Source organism: Mustela erminea, chromosome 2, assembly GCF_009829155.1.
Source record: "Mustela erminea isolate mMusErm1 chromosome 2, mMusErm1.Pri, whole genome shotgun sequence".
NCBI classification, from domain to species: domain Eukaryota; kingdom Metazoa; phylum Chordata; class Mammalia; order Carnivora; family Mustelidae; genus Mustela; species Mustela erminea.
Genome location: NC_045615.1, coordinates 128679474 through 128702661, shown reverse-complemented (window position 1 = coordinate 128702661; position 23188 = coordinate 128679474). Strand labels below are relative to the sequence as shown.

At 46.8% G+C, this 23188-nt stretch overlaps 1 protein-coding gene across 1 annotated transcript in view; it reads left to right on the top strand.

Moving 5' to 3' along the window:
- The window catches only part of RELL1 (RELT like 1), a 63628-nt gene that overhangs the window by 30360 nt on the left and 10080 nt on the right, over nt 1-23188 (top strand). Inside the window, 5 exon segments of the mRNA XM_032334066.1 lie at nt 1291-1515; nt 3383-3454; nt 9946-10003; nt 12470-12706; nt 15528-15666. Coding sequence (XP_032189957.1) covers nt 1291-1515; nt 3383-3454; nt 9946-10003; nt 12470-12706; nt 15528-15663 — 728 coding nt within the window. The 3' untranslated portion in view covers nt 15664-15666.

Here is a 23188-nt window from a genome sequence, read left to right as displayed (position 1 = left end):
GCTTTTCTGCCTACCTGGCTCGTCCTCTGTCGTCTTCGTTGACTCTGTCTCCTAATGCCTGCACCTGGCTCTCTGCTGCTCACTCTCCTTCCTAGAGGGGATGCGGGTCCCCGTGGGCAGGGACTCTCGGGAGCCTGTGCGTGGTACCCCGGCAGGCGTGGATCTGGTAATAAGCCCCTGGGATGCTTTGACATGTCCACAAGCAAATTGCTCCTTTTCTTCAAAAGATGCCCCCTTCCTAGCTGCCCGATTTTTGAAGTCATAAAATAGGTCCTCACTGTTCTTTTTTCTCCCGTTGCCCCACGTATTGCCTTGGACAGCATTTCTCTCAATCGGTGATGATCTGCCTGTGCGTTTTGTGTGGGGACTGTTTCCGATGCTTCTCTACATGTTCTAAGATGCTCTTGGCCAGGTCGGGCTGTTTATCACTCTGTCTGGTTCCCAGCCTTGTGCTTTTCACAGGGTGGGCAGACGATGAATTTTTATTTGGGTAAGTGCACGAACAAAAAAATGCACAGCCTTCCATTTTTATGTTTGTCCCCTGGGCCAAAATCTTGATATCATCCCGGATTTTCCTCTCTTTTCCATATTCTAGATCTGTCCGTTTAGCTCTAGATCTGTCTGTAAGCTCCACGAGTTCAAGCACCTTTGTCTGTCTTACTCTGTGATATGTCACCAGTGCCCAGAATGTTCCTGCTGCGTAGTTGAGTGTTCATTATGTTGTAAAAATGGTTGTGACTATTTTACATGTATTTATCTCATCTTCATGATACCCTGGAAGGGTGGGTAGGTTCTAATGAGTGTGTGCATTTCACAAGAAACTGAGTCATGGAGGTGCTAAGTTATTGCACAGCTGCTAGGTGGGTGGGGGTGGGGAGGTCAGGACTTGAACCCAAGGCTCCTGGGTCCATGCTCTTAACCACTCAGCACTCTGCTATAATGCTACCAAACGACTCTGTGTTTCTTTTGTGCTTGTCACTGCTCCCAGACATACTTAAAACACTGTGTGGCTCCTGCTGCAGGTGAGGAAGTAGAGGCTGGCTTGAGAGGTTTCAAAGAAACGACGCCGAGTGGGACGTAGTTTGTGACCAGCAGGGACAGGATGGGAACTTGGACTTGTAGCCACACCTAGCCCTCAGCCCGTGTTCCATACTGCCTGACCCTCCAGTCTCTGCGTGGCCCGTGGTTTGGGAGCCGACTCCGATTCCATGTGAATGTTCCCTGGGGTCCTCAGGTTGTCCTTGCCGCGTAGCAGACGTCTGATGCCACCGTGTGTGTTCCTCTCTGTAGACAATGGGGGCAGCCGCACGTTGCACTCCAGAGCACAGACGACCCCAGCGCCCACCAACAACACGGGCAGCGGACACCCAGAGTATATCGCCTATGCGCTCGTCCCCGTGTTCTTCATCATGGGTCTGTTCGGCGTCCTCATCTGCCACCTGCTTAAGAAGAAGGGCTATCGTTGCACCACAGAAGCCGAGCAAGAGGTGGAGGAGGAAAAGGTTGAAAAGATAGGTAAATAGCTGCGTCCTTTTTATGGCGATGTCGATGGGGGGGATTTCCTTTCTTTCTTCTTTTTTCTCTTTTTAAAGATTTTATTTCTACATATGGCTACACCCAATGTGGGGCTCGAACTCACAGCCCGGAGATCAAGAGTCACATGCTCTACTGACTTAGCCAGCCATGTGTCCCCAAAATGATCTGTCTTCATAGTAGGTGGTAGGGTGGTATGTCTGTATGGATTTCATACTAACCACACGTGGGGCTTGAAACCTGGCCTTCACTTATGAAACACCTACCAGCACATTCCTTCTGGCTTTGGGCAAGTTCCATATACTTTGAACTTCTGCTATGTGTAGTTTAACTGGAATTTAATCTTAGGTAGTTGAATGCCAATTTAATTAAAATTTTAATTTAATTTAAATTAAATGAGGACTGTAATGTCCATCTTGTAGGATTATTGTGGAATTTAGAGAGAAGATGCATTTGATGTTTGGCACACGTGGCCACTCAGTAACTATGAATCTTTACTGTTATTACCGGGAGAGCTTCTGATAAGAACGATAGCGAATTTAAATAGCTCTCACAGTTTTGTGGTATTACTTTTGCTAGGGGAGTTCTCTCTGAAACCTGTGTGATTGGAATTTATAATTATTAAGTAAACAGTTGTGTCAACAGTGCAGTTAAAGTATGGTAAGAAATGGTATCTTAGTATTAATTTGAGGGTGTCTTATCTTTTCCTCTTAACATGGAGTTGTTGGGTAGGGTTTGGAAAAATCCAAGAAATAAAATCCTGTTTTCTTCCTTTGATGTTCTTTTCAACCATGCTTTAGGGATGTTTCCTGACTTGGACTTCGGGGGAGTAGTAGCTCACCTTCCTTATCCCTTTCAGCTCCTCAGAAGGCAGTGTGTGCAGAAGGGGACATTTGGAGTCCGTCACCTTTCAAGAGAGCCAGCGGGTGGGGTGGGGTGGGGAGAGCTGCTTCCTCCCTTGCCAGCCTGCTGGCCTGTTGGTTTTTCCCACCCCCACTGACCTTTGAGGCAGAGAGAGAGCCCGGTTGGTGGATGAGTCATGGGTAGCTTATGAGCAAACCAAAGCCGAGTGTTTGTCAACAGAAAGCAAGCTCCCCACCCCCCCCAGGCCGGCTTAGCAGTCAGTATTTGCACTGTTGAGCCAAATGCTCATTTTCGTGGAGGAGGAAGCCAACTGAGGATGGAGAAGACACTTTTCCAGGCACACGAGCAGGATGTTGCACGCCTTGATTCGTTCTCCGTGAACTAGGATCCCTCCCTTTTCCTTCCTCCCTGAAATTACACGGTTTCAGGGTGAAGGTTTGATTTTCCTTCGAAGACTGTCACCTAATACAGTTTCCTAAGGTAAATGGAGTTTGTGGGCAAACAACCACAGCCAAAATGTAGGTCATTTGGAAGTGTATTTCAATGAGAGGAGAGTCTTCTTAACATGGATGAATCATGACCCAGTGTGAGAAGGAAATTTGTGATCTACATTTATATAGTATGTCTGCCATTGAAAGAAAATCCAAGGAGAATTTTTTCTTTTGATTAACTCTTTTCTTCCCATGTCCCCTAAGGGTTTAAGGAAATGATGAGTGAGAACTAGAGTAGTAAGAACTGATACACACACATGGAAGTGAGTGGGTGTTTGGATGGGAGAAGAGGTTGATAGATCATTCTGGTGCTTGTTATGTCTGTGTGCCGGAGGAGTCACTCTGGGCCGAGCGTCAGGCGGTTTGGGGCTGAAGGAAGAAAGCCTCCACCCTTAGGCCACGGCTGAGCATTCTAGAGACTGTTGAGTGAGGACTCCTCGCCTCGACAGAGGTGACCGATCGTAATCCGCTTTCCTCTCTCCCTTCTCTTTCAGAGTTGAATGACAGTGTGAATGAAAACAGTGACACCGTTGGGCAGATTGTCCACTATATCATGAAAAATGAAGGTATGGATGTTTTACTGTTCCAGAACAATTCCGTATTTGTGTTTTATTAAAAACCTGCCTTGAAGAGTCAGAATTTGTGTGAACTCCCCGGTTGATCTTTCTGGTCATCGGCAGTTCTTTTCACCTAAGCTCACGAAATACGTCAGCTTCCAGATTATTCCACCATAAGAATGTCACCTAGTGTGTTTTCGAAGAGTCAGTGGGTGTGGGTGTTTGCAGAAAGCCAGCCCAGGAGGTTCACCTTCTAATCCTGGCCTCACCTTGATTTGGGGAAAGTCATTTTACCTCATGGGGTCTCCATTTCCTCCTCTGTAAAAGGAAGGTAATAAGTAATGTTACCTCATTGCACTATTGTGACATCCTCCATTCAAAGGCTTAGTATAATAGATTTGCCTGTTCCCTGATCTTTTCTGAAGTGTTCAGACTTTTAAAAGGTATAACTTTGTGAACGGAAGCATTTTTCTCTCTGGAATGTACTCTGAACTCTTGTCTTCTGAAAGGGAGGATGAACTGAATCCTGATCAGATAAATACTGGCTGTTAGCTGAGGAGGATACCATTACAGAGGGGCACAGGGCAAGGCCCTCAGTGGCTGCTGGAGTGTGTGGGGCTCCTTGCCTGCATCTCCAATAGCCTCAGGGCTCAGAACCTCTAAGAGCTGGAGCAGCTGCCAAGTTAGTGAGTGTGGGGCTGAGGTGGGCTACTGACCGTTGCATCAGAAATAAGTAAACCTTGAAAACTTTGCAGGGGTTCAAGTTCTTCTTTTTCCTTCTAGGATTTTATTTATTTATTAGCGAGAGAGAGTGCATGAGTTGGGGGAAGGGGACAGAGGGAGAAGCAGATTCCCTGCTGAGCTAAGAGCTCAATGCAGGGTTCGATCCCATGACCCCCGAGATCATGACCTGAGCCAAAGACAGACGCTTAACCGACTGAGACACCCAGGCGCCCCGGGGTTGGAGTTCTGACGTACAGCTTCCCAGTATGCACTGTTTGCTGTGTGCCAGGCCTGTTCTCAGGGCTTTCTAGGCACTAACCACCTCATGGTTCAGATACTTCCTTCCCATTTTGCCTTTGAGAAACCGAGAGACCCACCGTGCTTAACTGACTTGCCAGCACCACATGCTGGCAGGGGCAGAGCTGAGATTTGAACTTGCGCATCTGACTCCAAAGGCCGTGCTTAGCCACTTGCTGTCACTTCCTCTTTCCTTTTATCAGGAAGGAGGGATGGGAAACTTCTAACTTTTAAAGTGATAATGCCTACCGCTGGGATAGTTGATAAAACTCCTTAAGCTTTAACTCACTAATTCTCAGAACCATGTTCTGGAGGTAGGTAGGTCCTTTGAGCATCCCATTTTGCAGATGAGGAAACAGAGGCCCAGAGCTTGTACCGCCGGAGTATGGAGTATGACAGGGAGGCGCCTGCAGCAGACCCCTTCTCTTCAGGGAGGCAGAGAAGTGTCTGACCGTCTGGGACTAGTATGCTGTCCCATATTACATACTAGTCCCATACATACTAGTATGACCCAATTACATCCTAGTATAGAATTTCCTCACCACCCACACACATGGGCAAATAGGTCTGTCTTTTCCTATTTTATTTAATTTATTTATTATTATTATTATTTTTTTAAAGTAGGCTCCATGCCCATTGTGGAGCTCCATGGAGGGCCTGAATTCCTAACCCTGAGATCAAGACCTGAGCTGAGATCAGGAGTCAGATGCTTAACCAACTGAGCCATCCAGGCGTCCCTGCTCTTCTCTTTTTTTTTTAAGATTGGTGGTGGGTATTGTGGAGGGCACGTATTGCATGAGGCACTGGGTGTGGTGCATAAACAGTGAATCTTGGAACACTAAAAAAAAAAAAGATTTTTAAAAATTTACTTGCCAGAGAGGGAGAGAGAGCACAGGCAGAGGGGATGGCAGGCAGAGGGAGAAAGCAGGCTCCCCACTGCATAAGGAGCCAGATGAGGGCTCCATCCCAGGGTCCTGGGATCATGACCTGAGCCAAGGGCAGCCACTTACCCAACGGTGCCGCCCAGGTGCCCCTGCCCTTTTCTATTTTAATGCAGTCCTCTTTGTTTCCTCTGCCTGGATTGGTAGGTCCGCTGGAGTAACACCGAAGGCACAGTCTTCCTTCCCCCTCCTCTGCTCCTCAGTTCTCTCTCCCCCTCCCCCGTTCATGCTTTCACTAGTCTACCTGTGATTTGCCCAGCCACCTGCGAGCTTGGGGGAGTGGCTCCCATCCTCTCCGTGGCCCTTGGTTCTCCTTGGCCCCCGGGAGACATCTGACCTCACTGGAACCCTTCTCCAGACATGGCCGGTGCCGAAACCACAGCTGGGGAATTAGACCCATACTTGGGTCTCTTCCCAGTTTATAACCTAGCTTTCTAGTTTGCTTTGAGGCTTCAAGCCTCTACAGAACAAATGCCTTTTTAAATCCTTTGTCTGTGTCATTAACAGTCTCCGAACTTAGTATCTATTTAGATCTCCTTGTTGGTGTTAATTTTCCATTTTTTTTTTAAATTGTAAGCACACCCTAGCATAACTTTTCTTTTAAAAACTGAAAAAAAAAAAAAAAAAGAATAACATGAAATACAACCCAGCCATTACCATTTGCTATGTTTATTTAGGTTTTCTTTGCCTATATTTACATATTTAAAAACAACTGCAATCGTGATTTATGAATAGTCTTCTGCTTTGCATTTTTAATTTGGCTGATGGGGTAATACTTCACCCGTACTCATGGTGACATTGTTTATGGCTTAAATATATCATGTCTCAAATATTGCAAATCGGGTTAGTTTATATAAATCTCTTGAGGGATAAATTTTTCAGCTGACCCGCATACTGATTATTTTCTTGCTAATCTCAAGGCTCGGATTAGCGACAGTGCTACCCTTAATTTATCTTTTTAAGTAGATTGAATTGAAAACTGTGTGGGTGGTCATTGGGGTTTTCTTGAGTTCTGTGGTTGGAAATTACCTGCAAGTCCATAGCCCAGCCTCTCTGCCAGGCCCTAAACGGTGTCCTTCGATGACAATGAAGACTATTGTGGTTACTGTCTAAGTGCCCCTGGTTAGTCACGCCAGGCAGAGGGATTCTTTTGTGAAATTCTTACCTTGGGGCTCAATTTATTTTATGGCAAGCGTTCTGTTACAAATGATCATTACCGAGGAGGTCTCCTAAGCTTGCTATCACGGTCATGCTGACGTTCTTGGAGCACTGAACTATTAGCCATTTGGGTAGAGACTTGCACATTGAAAGAGTAAGAGGGAGAACATCAGAGTCGAATTCATCCACCCGAGAGACAGACGGACCAGGGCTTGTGTCCAGGTCTCTCATGCTGGCTGGCTGATCAGTTATGCTCTTTAGGGCCTCAGTGTCTACATCTGTAAAATGGGCATGATGACTCTGTCTACTCTTAGAGAGGTCAGGAGAGTCAAACATGATGAGGTCTGTAAAAAGCTTTCGGCCAGTGGCTGGCACACAGCAGCACTCTGATTTTGGGGGTGGCTGTAGTTCTTGACTGGGAGATTTGCCTTTGATTGCAAAGGAATCTTTTTTTTTTTTTTTTTAATCATTTCATTTTTAAATGTATTTGAGAGAGAGAAAGAGAGTATGCAAGCAGGGGGAGGGGCAGAGAGTGAGGGAGACAGACAGATTCCCTGCTGAGTGGGTAGCCCGAGTTGGGGCTCCATCCTCGGACCCGGAGACCATGACCTGCACTGAAATTAAAAGTCAGATGCTTAATGGACTGTACCACCCAACTACCCCTCAAGGGTATGTTTGAAGAGAAGAGTGGTGGGAGAGAAAAACAGGGCATTCTTCTTGCCTGATTTGACCGCTGCTTTATACCTAGGATCAGGCAGAAATTCAGGACAGAAGAGAGGAAGCATTTTATGAAATTATTACCCTCTAGAAAATTTCTCCTGTTCTTGACAGGTTTTCCTTGCCCTATAACTGACTGCTCCCATTCTCTGGAAACCCAGGATGGGAAGTCCAATGGACAAAATGTTGACAAGTGCCGGGAAACACTTGTTTATTGTAATTGTGAGTAATAATCAGGGAGGAGATAATATTCAATAGAACTTAATCAGATGACTGTACTTTCATAGTAATTTTACAACCAAATTAAAGCATGTGTCTAAGTCCAAATGGTGGGGTTAAGTTTTCTTGACCCAGGAAACCACATGACTCCACATACCGAACCTCCTTGGACAGGGAGGGTATGAGTGATGTTTGCATAGAAACTTGAGCCTACACTTAAAGAATTCACTCATAGCAAACAAGGGCCATTTTTAAATTTTTCTAAGAGGTAGGGTGAGGTTCAGGAATATAGAAGAAACAACACGAGTCTATTTAAAAAAGCAGTTTTAGGAATGATTTTAATATATTTTAATAATCTTCCTTGATCATTTTCTGATCCCATCTTTCTAAGGGAGGTCATCGTTTTATAGGTGATTAGTTTTCTCTGGCAACTATTTAACTTTCATTTTTAAAAAGCTCATTCTTACGAGTGCTATTGGCACTGTCTTTATTTTCATACCTTTTTTTGTTTTCCCTTTTTAATGTCTGCAGTCTTGAAGTTTAGTAAATGATGGCAGAGAATAAGTGTCAGCTGGCAAATTATTGTGTCTTCCCTAAACCTTTTGTCTACACAAAAATTAATTTTCTGAATCCTTATTATTAATTAAAAGGGAAAAAGACAGACATGACTAGATCGTAGTTCCGTTTGTCTTGTAGATGGTAGCATGCCTTTGCTGTATGGGAGAAGATTCTGCCAATTCATTTCAAAACTTTTTCAGTAATCACAGGAGTCTTATTTAGGTCAGAACTTGGGTTAGAGAATGTGCTTGGACATCGTCACAGGGAGTCATGAAGGGCCAAGAGACTATTTCTTTTAGAAAAGATGGTATGCTATATTAATATTTCTTTTTAAAAAACCTATGCCCTTGCAAGGGTTGTGAAGGGGGGGAAATGGATCATGGGGACAAAGAAACTCTTATTATTTCGTATGCCTGTAGTACACAAACAGATCTCTATCTGCGGTATTATAATTTCATAAGAGGGTGATTAGAAAAAAGATGTTGCAAAAGGCTCCTGGGCGGGGCAATAATTATTTAAATTAAAAAACTTAAATTGGGGGGCACCTGGGTGGCTCAGTCAGTTAGGCATCTGGCTTCAGCTCAGGTCATGATCTCAGGGTCCTGGGATGGAGCCCCGCATCGGGCTCCCTGCTCAGCGGGGAGTCTGCTTCTCCCTCTCTCGCTGCCCCTCCCCCTATCTTGTGCTCACTTGCTCTCTAATAAATAAATAAATAAATAAATAATAAATAAAATCATTTTAAAAACCCTTAAGTTTAATTTTTAAAAAGTTGAGAAACACTCTGTCAACCTGTAACTGTTAATACCTGAAAGCAGTAGCGTTGAAACTAGGTTTAATTTTCCTCCTCCAAGGATGTCATTTGAGCCGTTAAATGTGAAATGTTGCTGTTGGCTCCCATGGCAAATAGTGATTTTTTATTCTTCTGTCTCTGGAGAATTTGTGGTTCCTCATGAGAACAGCACTTAAAAAAAATCAATGAAAAGGTTAGGAGTCAGTAATAGCACTTGGCTTTGCCAATTAACTATCCAAGAGGAGCTGGAACCCTCACTCAGTCTTTCATCCTTGAGAGTCTGACCAGTCTGTCAGAGGCAGAAAGAACATGTGTGTCTGTGGGGTCAGAGCGTGGGGTGGGGACCCAAGAAGCTTGGATTCAGTTTGCTTTGGTTGACAGCCTACCCCCAACCTAAAATATTGGATTTTTAAAAATTGACATTGGAAGTCTAATTTAATTCAGTTCGTGTTAGGTAACCTCTATGTGTGACCAACTCTTGGAAATGTAAGGTATCTGGCCAGAGCTAAGGTCTTGTATGGTCCTGCAGATGAGCTAAGCCAATGGCCCACCTGGAAAATTAACCTTCTCACATCCCTGATTCTGTGTGGGGTAGACTTGATGATACGTGGGTATTCAGACTTTAAGGCTAATCAGCCGGGCTCATGCAAGGTCTTAGAATACAGGTCTCTTAAGACCTATGTCTCGCTATTCGTTTAACCAAGTGGGCTGAGTACAGGGGCATAGTACCATGTAAATTTCCCTTTCGTTTCGGAGGGGGAAGAAGAGTAGTTTTCTCTGTCTGTTGGAATGATGTGTAGGAAGCTCGGCCTATGGTAGATCCGCTTTCCTATCTGTAGATTCTCTGTCGCTCGTACCGAATTCCTGCGTGGTGAAAGTTATCCACAGATGGTGCCATTTCTAGGGCTTCCCTTGGGAAAAACTTCCTTTCTCCGGGACCCTAGGGCCCTGTGAACTGTAGGACCTCAGATCTTTCCCCAACAGCTTTTCTACTCTTTATTTTCCCTCCAACAGCTTTTCTGATGTGATAAGTCTGTGATTGCTCATGTGATTCATTCCATTTTAATCCTTTGCTTTCTTTTTTTTTCCCCCCTTAGCAAATGTTGATGTTTTAAAGGCAATGGTAGCAGATAACAGCCTGGGAGACCCTGAAAGGTGAGTGCATCTCTCCCCCTCCCCCATTTAGTGGCACATTTTTCTTTCTTTTCTTTTCTTTTTTTTTTTTTTTACGATTACCTGCTAGAGCAGGTTTCCCAGCTTTGGCCTGGTTGACATTTGGGCCAGATAATTCTTAGCTGTGGGCAACTGTCCTGTACACTGTGGGATGTTTATCAGCGTTCCTGGGCCCTGCTCACTAAATGCTGGTGTCCTCTTTCCCCACTCTGTGTGACGACCCAGAATGTCCCTGCGTATTGTCATTGGTCCCCTGGGTGAATTCAGCCCTGGCTGAGGATTGTGGTTGGAGAAACAATAAAGAATTTGGAGTTGGACTTGGAGTTGGGAACCTTGGTGGAGTCTCCCCTCTGCCATGTATTGGCCGCTCTGTGTGGGCTGTTAACTCACAACCCGGGGCTCAAGTTCCATCCACGTGGAGAGAACCGTTGTACTCAGTTGCTTGGGTTATTATAAGGAACACAAGGGGCTTGGGGCATTGAAAGACCTCCATGAATCGTGATGATGAAGTGAAAATCAGGCTTGGGGGGGCTGTTGAGATTATAGTCCCTCCTAATGAATTACAGAGAACTGTATTTCTGGAGAGGTTTTTTTTTTTTTTTTTTTTAATTTCTTCAGCAAGGAGCATTTATTGAATGCCTGCTCAGTGCTGGGCACAGTGCTAGAGCTGGGCTTTCACAGATCTTGGAGTCCAGAGGGCTTAGGCTGGAGGGAAGAGGAGCCTTGGGCATGAAGCCTTATGATGATGGGGAGCACGGCCTGATGATGGGGAGCACGGCCTGATGAGGGGAGCACAGCCTGATGATGGGGGCATGGCCATGCTTCAGGAACAGCAAACACTAGGTGCTCCCAGGGCTTTGTGGGGCCAGAGGGAAGTCCGTGAAGGTTCACCAAAGTGCCATCTGAGCCAGACACGTGATAGGCAGAGACTGCTTGGAGGTGGAGAAAGCCCAGGGCACAAACACCGGAGTGTAAAAGCGTGGAGCAGAGAGTTCGGCCTGGGGCCACCAGAGAACACGGCGGATAGTAGCAAGACGGGCCAGGAAGGCAAGTTGTTCCAAGGGACAGGGCGAGGAGTTTGGACCTTTCCCTGTTTACTCTGCGGGTGGTACACCAGGCACATCATAGATAATCTATAGTGTGTCACACCGGCGTGTTAGGCGTGCCCTTTGTCGAGGTCCCTCCGAATGCAGGTGGGTCAGGCTAGGAAGCTCTGGCAGTGTGGTTCAGAGGGATGTGCGAGCTGCGATTTCTCTCACAATTCCAGCCCTGATCACAGATGCCTCCCTGGCGTTTGGACCATCTCATCTCTGAGCCTGTTGGCCTCCGTTATTTTGGGGCGATGGACAGTGCCTGTCATTGGGTTTTAGGGACTTGAGAAATGTTTGTCGAATGAATGTTGTTAAACTTATGACTTTCCACAGTGTGGTGTTAATTTCACATTTTTTTGGTATCAGAAAGCTGCTGCTGTGTGTTTTTATTTTAGCGATCTAAAGAGCATCCCTGAAGAACACTGGAAAACTTCTCGCTGATGTTTGAGACGGTCTCCTCTACCATGCACAGTGCTTTTTAAAAGTGCAAGTGGGCCGGTTTCCGGGAGCAGAAAGGCTGCTTGATGCTGTCATGAGACTTGCGTGTGCCTCTGGGGCTGTTGGCCCGGGCTCAGGGCTCAGGGCTCGGGCTCCGTGGGGACATGCCGCCCCACCTCTCCGCCCACCTGCACCACGTCAGAGGGCTGATTCCTGGTCAGGCCAGCCCTGTCCTGTTTTAAAGCCTCCTTTTCTAGTGGACCGGAGTGTTGGTATGCCTTTCGAAGATGGCGAACATCTGACCTATATATGTCTGCTTTTTATATTTTGGATGGTCTGGCTGGATTTTTTTCCAGGCTGTCAAAGAATGCAGTCTCTCTTGTTTTCTGAGGCACTGTGGCATGGTGGTTAAGATCATGGTTTCTAGAATTAGGCTTTCCCGATTTGGATCTCAGATCCATCACTTACTAGCTGCGTGACCTTAGGCGAGTTACGTTAACTTTTCATTTTTAAAATGAGGAAATTCGTAATATCAACCTCATGGGTTTTGAAAACATGGCAGAATTAACATGTATGAAATGCTCAGAATACGAATGTTATCTGTTTCTGTTACTGTTGTCAACACCATCAACATCTCTGGAGTGTCCCTTTTGAGATCTTGACTTAAAAGCTTTCTTCCTTTGATGCAGTAGTCAGCCTGGATCAGATCTCCTAGTTTAAATTGTTTGATCGTTCATGTGGAATTTACATGTTTTCTCTTCTTCAAAGCACGTATGTTCGTGGGATCTGTTTGTTTAGAGACCCTGGCAGGTGCTGGGCTGTGATTTAAAGCCGCTCCTTGCCTCACAGGGGAGAGCTTGCCTCAACTAGTCCTTTTTTTAAGTAACCAATTCTACCTTTTCCTTTCTCTCCACCTTAGCCCAGTGACTCCCAGCACTCCTGGGAGCCCACCTGTGAGCCCCGGGCCCTTGTCACCAGGAGGCACCCCGGGGAAGCACATCTGTGGCCACCATCTGCACACGGTGGGCGGGGCTGTCGAGAGGGACGTGTGTCAGCGGTGTAGGCACAAACGGTGGCACTTCATAAGACCCACCAACAAGTCCAAACAGGGCCACACGAGGCGTCAAGGAGAGGTCACGGTCCTCTCCGTTGGCAGGTAAGATCCCTGTGGAGTCTTTGGGTTTGTGTGACAGGGGCTGTTTCTGGGACATGCTGGGCTGTGTGGATTTGTGTGTCCCTGTTAAATATAGAGTATGATGTCCTAAGCCTGGTTCCGGTTATAGCTCTGGTCTTTCTCCACGTCTTCTGCTCTGAGTTCTACATTTTTCCAGCAGCAGAAGAACCCTGAGAGGTGGCTATGCTAGAACATATGTCAAGTGTATTAATTAAGGAAAAAAAATTTAATAACTTGTGGTATTAGGGTTCTGCGGGAAACAGAGCTAATAGATATATATAGATATGTATATGAGGAGATTTATCATAGAAGTTGGCTTGCGTGATTATGAAGGCCAGAGGTCTCCACAAACGGCTGTCTGCAAGCTGGAGACCCAGGAATGCCGCCGGTGTCATCAGCCCCATTCTGAAGGCCCAAGAACCAGGAGGCCGACGTTCGAGGGCAGGTAATAAAGAGAAAACCAAATTCTTCTGTCCTGGGCCTTCTTGTGTGCTCAGTTTCTTAAGGGACTTGATGACAGTCACCCCACTTGGCCAGGGCAGTCTTTTCTCAGTCTTTGGACTAAGAGCTGATGAAGCTGTCTTGGAAACGGCTCACAGAGACACCCAAAAATAATGTGGTCCCTGCTCCCTGGGGGTCTGTTCGTCCAGTCAGGTTGACCCATGATGCTCGCCGGTGCACGGGTTCTAACCGATAAAGCCCAAACCTCACACAGAAGTTTGTGTTGCGCTTGTGCGGACTGACACACCAGCGGGCGGCTCTTGGAGTAGCTGCCCAGGTGCTCTCCCTCTTGTGGCTCTGCCACATCTGCCGGCAGAAGGAGAAGGAACAAGGAAGACCGTTCCTACGAGGTTTGATGGGAGAGGCCTGGAAGGGGCACAGTTCATCTTCGTGCCCAGGCTGCTGTCTGGACCTCACTTGCCTACATGGATTCCTGCGACTGCTTTCTCTTTGGTCACGTTACCTCTGTCCTGTGCCCCTGTCCCCAGTCCTCGGCTACCATGGCCTTGGGGCCTCTCTGTGGTGTGGAGCGCTTGCACTTCCAGGGGTGAATCCATTGGACGGCGTGGAGAACATTGGTGCAGGGGGGTCTCCTGCAGGGTCCGCTGCAGCCATCCTGAGTCCCAGGCAGGAACCAGCTGGCAAAGGCGGCGTTTGGGAAAGCAGCGGGGGTTGTGGTTACAAGTGCGTGTGCTGGAGCTGGGTGCGGGGAGCAGATTGGCTCTTCTTTTACTACAGACATGCTCTGGAGTGAGGGGTCTGGAGTCATCGCATCTCCCTCATTTGCGTGCTGGCACGACTGCTTCTGAACTTGCTCGCATAGTTCTGTGCCTCAGTTTCCCCCTTTCTTTCTTTCTTTTTTTTAAAGATTTTATTTATTTATTTGACAGACAGAAATCACCAATAGGCAGAGAGGCAAGCAAAGAGAGAGGGGGAAGTAGGCTCCCCGCTGAGCAGAGAGCCCAATGCGGGGCTCGATCCCAGGACCCTGGGATCATGACCTGAGCTGAAGGCAGAGGCTTTAACCCACTGAGCCACCCAGGTGCCCCAGTTTCCCCCTTTCTTACATGAGGAGGATGTAACACTCACCTCACCGGGTTGCTGGGAAGATTAAATCAGTTGACTCACGGGAAGGTCTTAGGCCAGTTTCTGGCACTCACTGTGCCCTCTGCTGTTGGCTACTGTTATTATTATGAATTTGATCTGACTGAGTGTTAGCCTCTATTGCACAAGCTACGAGGAGAGTGCAGGGCTGTTTCCCACTTAGAGCAGAAGCCTGCAACTCATGACCACACTGTTTTATTAAGAGGCAGAGTCATGGGAATTTGTGAGTGCGGCATGTAATGAGAACCTGGGGCTTGTTTAGACAAAGCGTATTTTGTTTGCTTTAGAAAAAAAAAATCTGCTGAAATTTTCAGCTGAGATTCAGCATGGCTCTTGTCAATGCCCAGATGCAGTTAGTTCTCTTTCTTGAGCGTTTGCTTATGGCCGGCTTCCCTGATCCTTCTTTTACTTCCTCAGAGGCTCCCTCCTCCTTGTGGTTGGTGAGCTCATTTAGACGACGAAGAAGGAGAATGTATTATCCTTTAGATCGTTTTAAGGGAATTTTAGACCAGAACTTGAGAGAAGCTATTATGAAAGACTTCAGTCAAACTGAGTCAATTTCCTTAATTTCTCTTTGAATTCTTCATGAAAATCCCTTCCTTAACTTCCTGAACTTTTTCCTAAATCCTTCATGAAAATTAGCCCCTATTTTCTTAAGCAAATAGTCAAAAGCCGAACACATAGAGAAACCTTGCTGCCAACTGATGCTGATAAAGGACACAGTTGGGGCCCCTCTGGCCGTGTGTCTGCAGAGATAAGACTGTCTGAGGGTGCACTTGACTAAGGCAGCTCTCAAGTGAACCTTCTGGTAGCATCAGTCTCACTACAAGCTAGTTGTGCCTTTAGCCCACCCTCTGTGGTTAAAACAACCGATGGTCAATCCATATCCTTGTTGGGAACCACAACCCTGAGGCTGTTTAAAATTTGAGTGCTCATGCTTTTTAATGCATTTTTCATGCTCTAGAAAGTATCCAGCAGAGTGTGTGATGTGTTGAGGGAAAGTCACCTGGAAGGTTTGGCAGGGGACAGGGGCATTTGTGGGTAGGAATGCCCCCCTCCCCTTATTGAATGTGGAGTTTTTCATTGATGTCCCACCTTTTGGCTGAATTTGTTTGGGACCCTCTAGACTTCGGACTCACTCTTGAGTCTTGTTTCCTGGGAAAGCAAAACCCACCACACCTGCTCTTCACCCCCTCAGGTTTAGAGTGACGAAAGTGGAACACAAGTCAAATCAGAAGGAGCGGAGAAGCTTGATGTCCGTTAGCGGGACCGACAGCGTCAATGGGGAGGTGCCTGTGACCCCTGTGAAGAGAGACCAAAGTGACATGGAGTAGCAGGTGAGTCGCAGTTTGGGTGACATGGGGGGTGGGACGGGCGTGGTGGGGAGAAGGTGCTCAGAGCCTCCCTGGTGGGTGGGCATGTGGGAATGACGGGGCAGGGAAGCGAGAGCTGGTGGGGCTGTGGGGGATTGAAGGTGATTCCTCGTCTGTCCAGGGCTTTTGGTAAAGAGGTCACAAACTTGGGTACCTCCAGGGGCCTGGCCGGCATGGTGATGAGGAAAGAGGCTTGCTTAAGACGCAAGGTGGCATGGTGGGGATTGTGGCAAACTAGAAACCCCAGCCTGCCCATCGGGCTAGCGTTACCACAAGGCAGAAGGCTCTGAAGCATCGGTGGATCTTACGCAAAATAAGGTGGATATCCAGATTTCAGAAATGTGGAATCGCCACAGGTTTTTAAATGTTGGCAGCTTAAGAAATATGCTTTACAAAACCATGCAGGCCAAATGAAATATAATCTTGTCATTTCTGGGAAACCTGTGATTTGAAAAAGGCTGGAACATGCAAACCAAGGCTTTTTCGTTTAATTCAGTTGGAAACTAGTTTTCTTTGATGTGTCACGGGTTCTAAAATCGCTCTCCTAGGACTGTTACTCTTCCAACCAAGTATTTTGAAGTGATTTAAGAAGCAAAAGCGAATGAATACTTCTCGGTGGGGCAGTTTTCATTCTGGAAGATAGTGCTTGCAAAAGAAAAAAGGCTTGTGATAATTTGATATTGGCTTAGCTTTCATCTTGCTCTTTTCTTTCTGTTCTGGCTTGAGGAATGTTCACCCCTTTCATGTTTCTTATTATGTGTAAGAGGGTGAGGGTGAGGCCTTGGGAGGGATTAGGCTCTGAAAGCTCCAGGGGCACAGTCAGAGCCTGAACAGGAAGGCAGAAGAGGTCACAGTTGCAAAAGGGGGGAAGGATGGGGTGTGGGGAGGTGGCACCGGCTGAGTCTCGAAGGTGCCCAAAAGAGGCAAGGCTGAAGCTAGGCTGGAGAGTCAAGTGAGGGGTGGCCGGAGCGGTGGATTCCGAGGGGAATGGCTTTCAAGGAAGCGTCTCTGATGATCCGCCCAGGCTCAGAGGGGTTGAGGGTGTTCTGGAAGACTTGTGCTCCTGAATTTTGCAAGACAAGGGGTTCTAAGCTTCCAGTGTTAGTTCCTGCAGTCTTGCGTCTGGGAAGATCGGGCTCCTTCCCCTGCATCGAGGAGCCAACTAGAGGCTTTCCTTAAAGAAGAGAAACAGAGCAGAAAAGTCTATCTCTGATTTCTTAACCAGTTACTGGTGCCCTGGGAAGGGAACTGAGAGAGATTTAGGAAAAGAAAGAGGAGGATGAAGGTAATAATAAAAGCAACTGATGTCAACTCAGTGTTCTAGTCTTCTGGGCGTTGTACTGTACAAATCTCACATGTTGCCTTTATCAGCGTCTCTCAGTGGGATGGACACTGTTACCCCAGTTCTACAGATGAGAGCACAAATGAAGGGAAAGGGTAAGTTACATGTTAAGGTCCCTTAGCTGGAAAGAGGAGCTGATTTGAGCCCAGGTCTCTGACTACAGACCACCTGTACTCTTCTTCATCCGAGGAGGCTCACGACGAGGCAGCCCTAGACCCGTGAGTGGGGGGCATTTCCACCAGTGATCCAGAAGCTTGTAGTCTAATATGGTAGCCACTAGCCACCCATGGCTCCTTAAGTCTAAGTTAATTAACATTAACAATTTAGTTCTGCAGGTGTTCTAGGCCCTTTTCACATGTTCAGTAGCCAGAGTTGGCCAGGGCCCGCCATATTGGACAGCGCAGATCCAGGACATTTCCATCATCGCAGAAGGTTTTATGGAACAGAGTAGATGCTACGTTAGGGATTCCGGATTAGAATCTGGAGTGACTTTGGTAAGTAAGAGGAGCAATCTGGTTAAAGTCATGAGGCCCTTGATCCTGAGAAGAGAAGCACCTGACTTCCCAGGTGTATGGTGAAGAAGGCCCAGCCTGCTCAGCGGCAGGGAAAGCTATGGGCTGCGATGACAGTCTGCCTCCAAGTCAGCAGCCCAGCCTTGTGTCGGACGTTGGAGCAGACCACATGTAGGAAGACAGTGCTGTCCCTCAGGCAGCACGTGCAGGGCGATCCTCTGTCAGGCTCGGCCCTCCAGGTTTGGGCCTCTACTGCGCAGAGGGAGAAGCACTTGAGATTTGAGAAGGTTAAAAGAAGTAGGATTGCTCAGCTGGGTTTCTTGGTCCAAATTTTTCCTTATCTGACTCTAAGAACTGGATTCAATCATCTGAAATCCTGACTGTGTCGGATTTACAATTTGATATTCTCCGCAAAGCACATAGTCATCCACTAGGATTTTGTAAGAACCTTGCGTTTGACTAGAAGATGTGGTCTCACGTGCTAGCTTCACCACTCGAAATTGCCCTTTACCCGGTTAAGCCCACTTCCACCCAGTGTCCTTGAATATGACATAAGGATATTAAGCTCACTGATGGAAGGCAAGTGCCAACAGTGTGTGTGGCATGTAGTTGGCTCTCAGTAGAGGGTAACCGCATTGTGCTGTGCCCTCCAAAATCCACAGCGAGCTCGTGAATGACCTTAGAAGGGGATGTGTTTTCTGAGCCTTCGATGGTAATTAATTTTGAAATTAAAAATGAACGTTTTTTAATGGAAATTTTCAAACAAACTCAGAAGTGGAGAGAAGGCTATCATGAATGCTCCTGGGCCATAGATTAATTGAATTATAATCTCTGCTGTGTCTTGAGGGTTTACTGTATACTTGGCATGCTTCGAAAGTCGCATTCTGCCTAGTGATTTAACAGCAATGGGTAGGACTAGTGCGTACCCCATTTTGAAAATGGAGGTGGTAAGCACAGGGAGTTTAAGCAACATGGGTGTTCAGAGTGACGAGAGGCAAGAGGAAGGGGAGAGTTCAGAGTCCATCCCAGAGAGCCTGGCTTCTGGAGTCACAGACTTGACCACTCACCTGGGTCTGGGGAAAGAAGATCCCGTGGTCAGAGCCTGCTGGGCTTGAGACCTGCGGAGTGGCCATGTCTGATGACCCTAACAGAGCACAGACTCTGAAAAAGAAGGGAAAGAAATATTCATGGGCGTTTAGAAAACTTATTCATCAAAATTTTTCCTGTTAGACATCTTAACATTCCCCCTACCCCCGCCCCACCAAAGAGTGTGTTTGGGGTGTTTAACAGGACTCCATTTTCCAACTGGAGAAATCGTGACATTCTTCCGTCTGGGCCTCATGTCTCTCGTTCTGGACTGAATTGGAAGACTAGACTATAGCGAATAAAGTAAGACAAGAGGGTTATGTATCTTTCATGTAGTCTATGGTAGTTCTTAGAGTTATGTATTTTTTGAAAAGCGAAGAGTTATGTATTTTTCGAAAAGCAAAAAATGCTTTTATGTTTGGATTTAGCGTAGACTTGATCTAAATAGTGACATGCAAAATCATCTCTACTCATGGGTTTCGCTTCTTTCTTTTATTTTTTTTCTTTTTTCAAATTAGAGATTGATACTGGAAACTAGTCTTAGGGTTTCTCTTTCTCTCTCTTTCCTTCTCTTTTTAAAAAACAAAACCTTTTGTTTGGCATTTCTTCTTCCCCTTATTTTTTCCCCCCTGTTTCATTGGCCCATCTTCTTTTTTGTAGTTAGATCTAACTTGCTCCCTGCCTGATTTATTTTGGCAGTGCAGTTAAAATGGTCTCTCTCTCTTTCTCTTTTTTTTTTCTCACAGAAAATGTGTTTTGATTTCTTAGAAGAATAAGCTTTTGTTCTTTGAAGTTAAATAAATCAAATTGCTTTCAGCCTCCAAATCCTACTGCCTCGTCTTCATGATCATTGGTCTTTCACTTTTTCAAAATAAAGCTGTGGTAAGCATTTGATATCACACATTTCTGAAGTATGTGCTCTTTTTTGCATCTTCTGGTAGGATCTCATTGAAACACTGATTTGGGAAATGTACATAACAGTATTATTTACATCAAAACAAAAATTAATAATATTAGACATGGCTTTTTGTCTTATACTGTTTTATTCCTGAAGTGATTCTGTTAATTCTTTTTTTTTTTTTTTCTTAAAGATGTTATTTAATTAGTTCTCAGAGAGAGAGAGAGAGAAAGAGACAACGCAAGCAGGGGGAGCAGCGGGCTGAGGAAGAAGCAGGCTCCCTGCTGAGCAAGGAGCCTGATGCAGGACTCAATCCTGGGAGCCTGGGATCATGACCCGAGCCGAAGGCAGATGCTTAACCAACTGAGCCACCCAGGTGTCCTGATTCTGTTAATTCTTATTTTAGTAATTTATTATAGTGATTAAAACTGAGTTTTAAACTGTTTAGGTTTCCTTGTAACTCTGTCACTCACGACCAGTGGTTTGAGGCAAATCACCCGACCCCTCCACACCGAGGGCCTTCATCTTTACAATAGGGCTGTCGTTGGACTTTAGGGAGGTAACACAGATACGTCCTTCTTAAATCTGTCCTTGGTACAGACTTAGTATTTACTAACTATGCACTATTACCAAGAATTTTCATCCCATTCTCCGTGGTCCTAGTCACATATTAGCCCATTCCTCAAACATCAGCTTGAGGTTCTGTGAGTCCCTTTTCATTTCTTAAGGATATTAGAGCTTTGGATTCTCTCGACAGGTTAACAATCCATATCTGGTGGGTCCCTTAGCGATTCGGGCCTGTGCTGAGAGGACTTCCCCATCCATACCTATATCGCCTCCTACTGGAGGTGGAAGAGTGACCAGTCTGCTGGAAGGTTTGCCGGCTTGAGTTCTTGGTGCTGCACAGGTCGGAGGGCCGGTGAAGTTAAGGAGTGTGGACTGGGTTTTCTGCACTACATTGCTCTGCCGGTGCTCCATCCTAGGATCAAAGTCCTCTTTCTGCCAAGACTCTTTTGTGGGTCATGCTCCCTGATCCTGAGTATCATGACCAGCCACAAGGTCAGCTTCCCTGACCTTTGGCGCCTTCCTTTCCTCCTCCTCCGTTTTGACCTCCATGATCAGGGATAGTGGAAGGTCCCTGGTAGGGGGGGCTCCCCTGCAGTTGGGCTGCATCATTGGCATGGCTTTACATTGTGGTTCTTTTGTTAACTCTCCAGGGAAGGAGAGGTTGGTGAGGAACTTGCCCCGGTGGCTAATACTTTTCTCCATAGCTTGTATTTTTTTTTTTTCAGGGCAAAATACACATTTTTTAGAAAGCAGGTTATCTTGGGTTGATGGAAACCCCAGTATCTGCTGCATTCTTCTTATAGAGCAATGGCAGAGAAACCGGTCAGAAGAAACTGCTTTGAATAGGCAGAGGCAGGGCACCTGCCTTGATTTCCTGTAGAGGAAGAGCGCTGCTTGGGTTGGCGCCTGTGTTCTCACGTGGAAGGTCGCTCCCGCTGAGCCCACCTCCAGCGTGGATGCTGAGGGGAGCCAACACCTGCCCAGGACCTGGCCAGATGAGGAGAAAAGCTGAGTGAGGGGCCGACATGTCAGTGTCGAGGCTCAGAGGGACGACTTTTTCCCAGCTCTGAGGGCCAGGCAGTTGATCGGGCTTGGATGGGCAGAAATCCCCACTGGGAGCTCACATGCCCAGTGGCTTTGGAGTTGAGGAAGCTTCGCTTTCTCCGAGTAAAAAAAGAGTCCTCATTCGATCTCAGCCTAGGGACTCAAAGTGGCTAACACGATAGCGTGATTAGCCTTCACCAGGCGTAGCCTCCTGTGATGTCCTGCAGGGACCCGCTGATGTCCCTGGGTTGTCAAAGCTGTGCCTGCCTCCGTTCAGTTCTGCGAGCGGCTCTGTGTTCTTACAGGCAGATTACGATCATACACTTGGAGCTCTCGGAGGAGCTGTGATTGCTCATTCAGGTACATCTTCTAAAAGTCTTTATGGAGGCCCTACGATGGGCGAGGTGTGGTGCCGGGCCTGAGGGACACGGATGGAAGAGGGACGTCCAAGGGCTGTGCTTTCTCGGAGCTGGGGTTCTAGTTCTTATGTAGACCTTGCTCCCCGTGCCTCCTCTCCCCATATGGAGGCCCTAGGAGGTTATGTATGTTGTTCAAGGTCATGCCGCTGGTGGGTTCCAGAGCTTGGACTTCTGATGGTTCATTCCCCTCACTGTCACTGGTGAATTGGTTATTACAAGTGTTTGAACTTGAATTACTGTTGTTGTTTTTTTTTTTTTAAGATTTGAAAAATAAGACAGGCACACAATAAAATACTCGAGCAGCATGAAAGTCTCCAGGATGAAGAATAAGCCTTTATTTATTTATTTTTTAAAGATTTCATTTATTTATTTGACAGAGATGACAAACAGGCAGAGAGGCAGGTGGCGGGGGATGGGGGGAGCAGAGTCCCTGCTGAGCAGAGAGCCCGATGTGGGGCTTGATCCCAGGACCCTGGGATCATGACCTGAGCCAAAGGCAGAGGCTTTAACCCACTGAGCCACCCAGGCGCCCCAAGAATAAGCCTTTAAAAAAGCAAAGTGTTCACCCCTCTCTCCAGCCCGTCTCCCTCACTGCAATCTCGAAAGCTCCTTTTCAGGAGGGAGCCATGGCTACTGGTGTCCTCTGAATCCTTTCTAGATTATTCTATGCGTATATGTGCTTATGCAACACCCGTATGTATGTACCACTGCCTCGTTTGCCCGTCCTCCAACGAGGGCAGAGATGCTTGTCCACACCTTGCTTTTTCGAAGTTAACTGTCAGTTAGTGACTGATAGCTTCTGCGGACTCTTAAGTGTGGAGTATCCTCGCTGGTTGAGCCACAGGAGTGAAAATGCTGGACACGTTTTTAAAAAGTTCTGTGCCCTGTTTCTCATGGGGAGTAGCTTCAAAACACGGATGGAGGTCATCTGAGAGATTTGGGGCCTAAAAACCTACTTCACTGTCATCTGCTGCGATATTCTTTCAAAGTTTTTGAAACTAAATGCCATGGCCCTGCCATGGGTACAGATGAGACACGTGTTTGTTAGTCTTCTCAGGACTCAGTGTGGGGACCGGAGGGTCTTGCATTGGTTTGGTGTCACTGGCCCCCAAGGAGAACTATTTTTCCCCCGCACGCCTCTCCCTGGGCTGCACCTGATCTGAGGCCGCTCCTGTTTTTGACTGGAAGTTGACTCACTGACCCCTCCGTTAACTCAGCTCTTCTTCCTCGGGAGCCTGTCAGCCCTCTGACAGGACTTAAGAAACAGGCGCTGGGTCCTCTGTCCTTTTTACCAGAGGAACTGCAACAAGGGAGGCTCCTGGAGACCCTGGGGGACTGTGGCAGAGGCCAAAAATGAAAGGCGTGTTTGTCTAGAACTGGAAAGAAAAGGGAATCAGTAGCTCTAACCAAGATTTTTATTCTTAATTTATAACTCGAGGCTTGGAATCTACTAATGTCAAATACTTCAGTAACTCACAGGGCCTTCTTTCTAGAAGAACAGGACCCAGGATGTGGAAGTAACTCCACAGGGTAGGTTCTGGAATCAGGCTCCTTGTGCTCAAGTTCCGGTCTGTCACCTGTTGGCTGTGTCACCTTGGACGTCATAGCCTCTGATGCC